The 9632-nt window shown below is 44.5% G+C and overlaps 1 protein-coding gene across 2 annotated transcripts in view; it reads left to right on the top strand.

The window, feature by feature from the left end:
* Positions 1-4189: 4189 nt before the first annotated feature.
* SLC9A7 (solute carrier family 9 member A7) overlaps positions 4190-9632 on the top strand; it is a 175401-nt gene continuing 169958 nt past the window's right edge. For both annotated transcript variants that reach the window (XM_040265778.1, XM_040265777.1), the window contains exon 1: positions 4190-4610. In XM_040265778.1, the coding sequence (XP_040121712.1) occupies positions 4283-4610 (328 nt within the window). In that variant the 5' untranslated portion in view covers positions 4190-4282. The remainder of the gene's footprint in view (positions 4611-9632) is intronic.

Raw genomic sequence — 9632 nt, 5'->3', positions numbered from 1 at the left:
ATTTGTGAATAGTTGGTGCTAATCTTTTCATACTCTACCTGAGGCAAGCACTTTATACTATAAATACTCTCCTGGTTATTTAATACTTTTTTTTTTGGCTCGCACCATGCAACATGTAGGATCTCAATTCCCAAACAGGGGTCAGACCTGCACCCCCTGCAGTAGAAGCACAGAATCTTAATCACTGGACTACCAGGGAAGTCCCTGGTTATCTATCACTGTGGAAGAGATCACCTTTAAATTTAGTAGCTTAAGATAACACAAATCATGTTATAATTATAGATTAAAGCATTGATTAGGCTTAGCTAGATAATTCTTCCTTGGGGAGGGTCTCTCATATATTTATAGTAAAATGGTAGCTGAGAATAAAATAATCAGAAGGCTCACTCATTCATGTGTGTGGCATTTCGTCTGGGAACACTCAAAAAGCTGGGGCTTCAGTCGTATTCATCTATACTGCTATGTGGTCTCTCCATGGTTTCTCCAGCATGAAAACGTCAAGATAGATAGATTTCTTTAAAAAAAAATTTCAGCTTTATTGAGATATGATTGATATATAACACTGTGTAAGTTTAAGGAATATGACATGTTGATTTGATAAACATTGCAATATGATCACCACTGTACCACTAGCTAATATCTCCATCCTGTCACATAATTACCCCTTCTTTTTTGTGGTGAAAACATTTAAGCTCTACTCTCTTAGCAACTTTCAAGTATATGGTACAGTATTATTATCTATGATCACCATGCTATACATTAGATTCTCAGAACTTGTTCATCTTATAACTGGAAGTTTGCACTCTCTGACCAGCATCTCTCCATCTCTTCCATGTCCCCAGTCCCTGGTAACCAGCACTCTACTCTGTTTCTACCAATTTGGCTTTTTTAGATTCTACATATAAGTAAGATCATACAGTATTTGTTTTTCTCTTGACTTATTTCACTTAGCATAATGCCCTCAAGTTTCATCCATGTTGTTGCAAATGGCAGGATTTCCTTCTTTCTCATGGCTGAATAACATGGTGTATATATATATATATACACCATGGAATATTATATATTGCTATATATATATATCACATCTTCTTTATCCATTCATCTGTTGATCTTAGGTTGTTTCCATATCTTTGCATTGTGAGTGATGCTGTAATGAACATGGGGCTGCAGGTATCTTGACAAGACCTGATCTCAATTTCTTTGAATATATACCCAGAAGTGGGATTGCTGGATCATATGAAAACCCTATTTTTAGTTTTTTGAGGACTCTTCATATTGTTTTCCATAGTGGCTTCACCACTATAGACATGTTGGAATTTACATCTCCACTAACAGTGCACAAAGGTTCCCTTTTCTCCACATCTTCGCCAGCATTTGTTATTCTTGCCTTTTTGATAATAGCCATTCTGACAGGTGGTGGATATCTCATTATGGTCCAGATTTCTTACATGGACGCTCAGGGCTCCAAACTGAGTGGAGAGCAAGAGTGTAACAGTGAGCCAGGCAGGAACCAGATTGCCTTCTATGACCTAACTTTCCAAGTTGCAAACTTCTGTTCTTTGAGGTGGCTGTAAGGGTCTACCAAGGTTCAAGGAGTGAATATAGATGACATCTCTTAATGGGGGAGTGGAAAGGTTCTGGAAAAATATGTGAGATTGGAAACATGGTTTCTGGCACTTTTAGACAATATAGTCTGTTGTAAATACTATGAAATCTGTACTTTTAAGGTAGATTCTAAGTTGTTCTCATTGTGAATTACAAAGAGAAGCTCTTTTCTTGACTTTTTGGAATCTATGAGGTTGAATATCAAATTTTAGGATCAGTATGGCCAATTTTCAGCAAAATGGATTTTAGTGAGTCTCTAGAAATTAGATCAAATTTTCCCATTGGTTAACTTTCTCGAGTGTTTGCAATTTCATTGGGAACTTCCATGAAACTTCAAGGTATATGGACTTTGTAGAGGTTGTGTGACAGGCTGGAGGAATATGGAAAGATGCTAGCTAAAATCTAGACTAAGAGATTCTCTTGCTGCAAAGAAGGTATTAAATAGGCTTGGCAGAAAGGACTTGAAGGGGAATCAGGAAATCTGCAGTGCTCCAAATATCTTTCCTACCTGATGCCATCTCTGCCCTTATTACTTTTTAGTTAAGCTTTGCTTTCTTCAATGAATCCTCGTAAAAATGCAAACTCCTCTGGGAGAAAAAATACGGAAAGTTGGCATAGAATTCAGAGTGCTTCAGCAAACACTTATGAGCACAGAGCTAGGCACTGGGAATTCAGTGATTCATTAATTCCATCTCTCTTTCCTTCCTTGACCAGGCGAATAAGGTGGATTGAAAAATTCTAGTTCCTCAGGATTTGTTCCGAGAGGCTTTATCATCCAGAGTCCACTTTATGAATTTTTTTTTTTGATGGAGCTGGGCCTGGTCTTAAGAATCATCAAAAACTCCCTGGGCTATCAGGAGATCAACATAAAAGGGCCACCAAGGTAATTCTGCCTCATATATTGTCACCTTGCTTATTTAACATATATGCAGAGTACATCATTCAAAATGGATGAAACACAAGCTGGAATCAAGATTACTGGGAGAAATATCAATAACCTCAGATATGCAGATGACACCACCCTTATGGCAGAAAGCGAAGAGGAACTAAAGAGCCTTTTGATGAAAGTGAAAGAGGAGAGTGAAAAAGCTGACTTAAAACTCAGCATTTAAAAAAACGAAGATCAAGGCATCTGGTCTCATTATTTCATGGCAAATAGATGGGGAAACAATGGAAACAGTGACAGACTTTATTTTCTTGGCTGCAAAATCACTGCAGATGATGACTGAAGCCATGAAATTAAAAGACACTTGCTCCTTGGAAGAAAAGCTATGACCAACCTAGACAGCATATTAAAAAGCAGAGACATTACTTTGGCAACAAAGGTCCGTAGTCAAAGCTATGGTTTTTCCAGTAGTCACATATGGATGTGAGATTTGGACCATAAAGAAGGCCGAGAGGCAAAGAATTGATGCTTTTGAACTGTGGTGTTGGAGAAGACTCTTGAGAGTCCCTTGGACTACAAGGAGATCCAACCAGTCAATCCTCAAGGAAATCAGTCCTGAATATTCACTGGAAGGACTGATGCTGAAGCTGAAACTCCAATACTTTGGCCACCTGATGCCAAGAACTGACTCATTGGAAAAGACCCTGATGCTGGGAAAGATTAAAGGCAGAAGGAGAAGGGGGTAACAGAGGATGAGCTGGTTGGATGGCATCACTGACTTGATGGACATGAGTTTGAGCAAGCTCCCGGAGTTGGTGATGGACTGGAAGCCTGGTGTGCCTGTAGTCCATGGGGTCACAAAGAGTCGGACATGACTGAGCCACTGAACTGACTGAACCACCTGCTGCTCAGCCGCCCAGAAGGGCAAGTGTCCAGTTCCTTTGGTTCAATCCGCTTCCCTGAGGGTTAGTTTCACAGTGCAGAAAAAGAAGTCCCTCTACTTGCCAAGTGATGAAGGTGCTATTTTTAACACTGCTCCCTCATTTTAATCCCTTATTGGTTCTCACTTTGGGTTAGGCTAAAGCAGAGGTTTGTTTGAATGAAGCCTGACGGATTCTGGGAAGCCCGGAATGCTGGAAGTCACTCTGAGAGATGCGGGAAGAGAGGTTTACCGGGGTACCGTGGCTTCAAGGTTCCTGGGCTCCTCCAGAACTGCCACTTTTACTGGGCCCAGAGCGCCTACACACTGGCCGGGGATCAAACATTTCAAGTGGCCCCAGACACAGGAATCGAGACCACACATCCAAGAAGATGCTCTTGCCAGGCACGGGCGACCTCTGGCGTCCCATTTACGAAGCGCGGCGGCGAGTGCCCAGAAAGCGGCCCCGCGAGTCCAGATGGCCTGGCCAGGTACGCCGGGACCGAGGGAGGAGCGCAGTGAGGAGAGGGGCCTGCGGCTCGGCCCGGGGGCTAGAGGGCGATAGGCGACCTCGCTGGAGGGGTGAAGGGAGTCTGGACAGGGTTGGGTGGGTGGGTGGGGGGCGGGTAACGCGGCGCGGCGGGGGGCCGGACAGGTACGCGGGCTGGGGGCGGTGCTTGGGGATCCTGCGCACTGCGTGCGCCCCTCCCCCAGCGCGACTCCCGGCGCGTCCCCGGTCCCTGCCCGCCGCGAGCTGGAGGAGGAGCTGCAGCGGCCGCGGCTACTCGGGCAGGTCGGTGGCGCCGGGGGAAGCTACCGACGGTGCGGGCTGCCGGTCCCAGCGTGCAGGAGGCGCGGGCGGCGCTGGGGCCATGGAGCCTGGTGACGCGGCGCGCCTCGGCCCGGGGCGGGCGGCCCGGGCGCTGCCAACGCGGCTGCTGCTGATGCCGCTGCTCCCGCTGCTGCTGGGTCGGGGGCTGCGCGGGGCGGCCGCGGCCTCCTCCTCTGGGGCGGCGGCTGAGGACAGCAGCGCCATGGAGGAGCTCGCCACGGAGAAGGAGGCAGAGGAGAGCCACCGGCAGGACAGCGTGAGCCTGCTCACCTTCATCCTGCTGCTCACGCTCACCATCCTCACCATCTGGCTTTTCAAGCACCGCCGGGTTCGCTTCCTGCACGAGACCGGGCTGGCCATGATCTACGGTGAGCACACCCCGCACCCTCGCCCACCGTCCCCTACTCCCCTCGGGCACCCGAGCTGCTGTGCTTCTCCCCACCCCTTTCCTGCCTCGCGCCGCCTTGTGCTCCCCCTTCACTTGCCGACGTGTTTCGTTTCTTTTCCGTTTCCCGCTGAGACGGTCTCGGCTCCCAAGGTCAACGGTCTGCATTTTCGGGCTCCCTATTACCATGAAAATGAATTCCACCTCATTTCGACGTTTCTTCCAGGGGAACCGGGAAAATGAAAGGCACCGGGGTGGTCTGGTTCAGTCCAATCGTTTCTGTTTCAGCTTCGCACCCCACCCCTCGCGCCCCCGCCCCCAGCCCCAGTTCAGCTCCACAGGATGTGTGTGGCGGGGCAGGAGGGGGTGACCTCCTAGGGATCGCTCCGCCCCAGGAGGCAGGCCACCGTGAGGGTGGGTAAGGGCTGAGGTTTCCTCGACTTGGGTAAGGACTGACGGGGCTTGGTGGATGCCACATCAATGGTCAACCTGGGTGGGCGCCCAGTTCTGACATCTGTGTTTCCGGATGTCTTGTGAATAAAGTCGGAGCTTGAAGCACTGTGAAAGGTGAGAGTGGTCCAAAACCTACGGTGATGCACCACCATGGCGGGCCCAGTAGGGAAGATGGGCACGCCTCCCACCCTTGTGTCCAAGTGGGAAGTTATACCCACTTGCTTTCTTTAAGAGAAGAGGAGCTTTTGCATTCCTTCGTTTGTAACAAGGATGCTGCTTTGACGATAACGTTTAAGGGTGTATGAAGAGGAAAAATAGTGGTTTTAATTCTGGAGTCAGCCTTCTTTTGTTGTGAAAGATGGACTATGCCATCATCCTTTTCTGAGTTTAATGGCACATGGTGCATTCATTACATACACAAGGGTCAGCACAAATCTTGGCGTCACTGCATGGATGTCAGCCGCAATCTGAATCATCCCTCTTCCCCTGCCATGCCACCCCCTCCACCCTCACACCTGCCCACCATGACATGACTTCAAACGGGAACCAAGTATTTTCCTTTTGAATTTAATTCAATGGAGTTAAGGCCCAGATTGGCATCCTCATGTGAAATAGATGCGTCCACTTAATGACTGTTCCCAGTAGGAAACATTTGACTTCATCAGTTATACTGGAGGGATCTCTCCACTCAATTTCCATTCAGGATTCTGTGATAGAGAATGGAAAGTGAAAACGTTAATCTTTAATGTGACAGTTACCCTTGGCCCTGGGCCTTACTTACTCATGGTTCTTGATTGTTGACAGCCCTGGCTCATGGTCACCAAGGTTATGAAGTGCTCTCCGGGAGCCCTCTAGGTTTTAAAGAGACCTGGCCTAAACAGGTCTTGAATTGAAGCAGGACCAGGTCTAAAACTGAGTTTGGTTATTGCAAATTACAGATGTGAACAAAAAACCTGGCTATTCTTGAGGTTTGTGGTTTGTGTCAATCTGTGACAAATGACTGATGCCCAGGCTAAAGCAGGTAAGCTCGAAGGTTTCCTGAGCTGATAGCAGAGTGGGGAGTTGAAACATGTCATTTCAGGCGGTTGACTGAGCAAATGAGCATTGCCCTTAGCCATAAAAATATTTTTATTTTATAGCTCCTAGATCCAGTTCATTAAAGTACAGTGTGAAATACTTTTAGAAGGTAGATTGGATGGGCTCATAAATATATGCTCTAAGTGCATGGAAAATGAGATTTAAAAATATATTTTCTGAGGAGTACTCCATGTTCTTAGGAGCTCAGTCACCTTTATCTTAAGGCTTGAAAACAACAGTAGAATTTTCCTTTGTGGATATGTACTTTTTAAACTCATCTCAATCTCTTAGTCATTGGGATTGTGCTACCAGTGTACTGTTTCAGTTTGTGTTACGGAAATCTGGTTTAATTGATGATGTTCAGAAAAGGCAACATCCTCTCATAGCATTCGCTGTAATTTTCTTCTGTCTTTGGCTTTTAGTGTTACTTTGAAATGCAGTAAGAAATTTGTTTGTCAATGTGTGATGTCCTAGGTTCTGCCAAATATTAATATTTTGATGTGGATTGCCTATAACTGAGAGAAAATATTTCTTTTTCTCTAAGAGATATTTAGTCTTCTGTTTTAAGTTCCACCCCCCCCCAGCCCCAAATCTGAATTCTGATGTCATTTGATTAGCTAACTAAATATATATATATATACACACACACACACACACACACACGTAATGGATAGGAATTCTGATTTTAAAAAATTCAATATGAAAATCTTTGAATACTTAAGTGAATGCAGTGCAGATTTCAGGACTTCTCTTTCTCAGTAGAAAGACATCAGATTTCATTTCTTGATATCAGTAGAGGAAGTGAGTGTCCTCTGAGTAATAAAGGGCAAAATGATCTAAGGAAACATTTGTTAAGTATCTGCTGTGTACTGGGTGCCCAAGTTAATTTATGGAGATAACCAATTTAACTTTTAAATATTGGTAGGTTTTCATGAGTGAAAGAGTTCAACTGTGAATTTCAAAACTTTTACCTTGAAATGAAAAAAATCTAATTCCTGGCACTTTAAAAAATACTTAAGTGGTACTTTGAGAGGAAAGGCTTTAATATTTAAAATAAATTGTGTATATATATATAAACAATATATTAATATATAGTAATATATTAAAATAAATTGTGATAATATGTGTATTTGCTGGTATAGTCATAAAACATCTCTAGGAGGATATGCAATAGCCTAACACCATTGGTTTCCTTGTAGGGGAGGAAGAAGGTAGGTGGAACATAGGGGTGGGAGGGAAGACATCACTTTATATACTTTTGTGTTTTTTTTTTTTTGAACTTTGGAAGTGGAATCACCTAATAGCATGTCCTTGCTTCCATTCTGTGGCATTCTTGTGGCATTTTAAGATACTTCTCAAATCATCCAGTTTGATGCCCACTACTCCCTATTTAAATCAAATTGCTATTAATTTTCTGTGACTTTTCAGCTGTTGGCTGTACCCGTGGAACTTTCGGAGCCCTGGGTCTGGAATGGAGACAAAACTGGGAAAGGTGGGAGGTTTTTCCTCTTTTTCCTTTCTCCTTTTATCTCATTGTCTCCAAAGAAGAGGTGATGTACTTTAGGAGTGGTGTGCATAGGTAGATCCCAAAGCACCTAAGGACTGTAAGAGACATGCTGTGAATACTTAGCACTTAAATGGAAAGGAATTTCACCACCCACCAAGGGACAGTTAGAAACACTCCTCCTCCCTGACCACTGGTCCAGGCAGCTACCAGGGAAGGTGACCATAGACTCTCCAGGGACCTTGAAGGCAGCCGCCACCCCCCCCCAACCCCAGACCCTGTGATGAGGGCTGCAAGGCAGCGGATAAGGCGCTCGCCTGGCATCAGTCTAACCTGTTTTGTCAGTGCAGGGAGCTCCCGGCTGTCTGGCTCTGTATGTGATTAAGTGCCATCCTAAAGTTACCAAGCCCCTTGTGTTTGTGCAGCAAAAATAGCAAGTGTTTGAGGAGGGAAAGGTGGCATAAACAGACTGTGTCAGTTAATTGTGGTTCTCTCTTGTGTGTACAGTAGTTCCACTTTCCCCATGTTTTTGTGACAGCTGATATGGGTCCAAAATATCTAACTTCGTCATGCTAGCCTACCACCTGCTTCTCGCTTGCCCCTCCTCCACACCTATCAACTTTTCAAGTATGTGTTGGTCAGAACCTTCCAGGTTCCGTGGACCGTGGGCTCATTGTTGTTTTGCTGGTGCTGGATTGCTAAGCACAGGCTGAGGGAGGGTTCATAGGCAAAGTCTGAAAGGGGAAATTATGGCTTTTTGCAGTAGTGTGAAATTAACATTTGAGCCTGTGAGCAAACATTTCGGAACCACACTCTTCCTGGTTAATTGGGAAGCTCTGTATAGTCTCACTTTGGTACCAGATGCCCTGGGTTCAAATGCTGGCCCTCTTACTTATAAAGCTGTGTAACCCTGGGCAAGCTCTCTGAACCTTTGTTTCCTTTTTTCAAAAATGGAGACAGCGTCACTCACTTCACAGAATTTTTGTTATTGTGGTATTGTAAAGGTCAAGTGCGGTGTGTCTGCTGCTGCTGCTGCTGCTAAGTCGCTTCAGTCGTGTCCGACTCTGTGCGACTCCATAGATGGCAGCCCACCAGGCTCCACTGTCCCTGGGATTCTCCAGGCAAGAACACTGGAGTGGGTTGCCATTGCCTTCTCTAATGCATGAAAGTGAAAAGGGAAAGTGAAGTCGCTCAGTCGTGTCTGACTCTTCTCGACCCCATGGACTGCAGCCCACCAGGCTCTTCTGCCCTTGGGATTTTCCAGGCAAGAGTACTGGAGTGGGTTGCCATTGCCTTCTCCTACTTACTTGGTAAATATTAGTTCTCATTTTCAATTTAGACTTGTGATTCTTTGGCCAGCATTGCTACTTGGGTAGAGTCCTGCTGTAATTTTAAAAGGCATTAAGATACAGTTAGTGGGAGTGATGAGAATTGTCATTTCCTTTTTTAAAAAATTTATTTGTTTTTTAATTGAAGGATAATTGCTTTGCAGAATTTGTTGTTTTCTGTCAAATATCAACATGAATCAGCCATAGGTATACATTGTAATTTTTTGTGGGCCATTTGTTAATACTTAGAAAATAATTTATAAGGTAGCTGTTCTACTCTTTTATCCAGTAGTCTCCATTCTTGGGCTTTATTTTTCAGAAATAATCACATTAGCGTGTTACATTATATAGATGACAATATTCATTGCAGCAGGAACAAGTTGCAATACTCATTAAGAAGGAACTGGTTAAACTACAGCACATTCCCACTAAGGAATACTGTGCAGTTGGTAAAAAGGTGTTTTGAGATGTCCTTTTAAGGCAGCTCACTTAGTGTTGTGGAAAAAACAAGGCACAAAGCAGTATGTATAGCATTTCATTTATTTTTTTAAAGTCCTGTGATATAAATACATAAACATGATATATATACATTTACATATGACATGTATGCATCTCTGGAAAGAGGCACAAACTTTGACAGTGG

Source organism: Oryx dammah, unplaced genomic scaffold (genome assembly GCF_014754425.2).
Source record: "Oryx dammah isolate SB20612 unplaced genomic scaffold, SCBI_Odam_1.1 HiC_scaffold_23, whole genome shotgun sequence".
NCBI classification, from domain to species: domain Eukaryota; kingdom Metazoa; phylum Chordata; class Mammalia; order Artiodactyla; family Bovidae; genus Oryx; species Oryx dammah.
The sequence above is the reverse complement of the archived record's forward strand: the minus strand, read 5'-3'. Positions and strand labels throughout refer to the sequence as shown.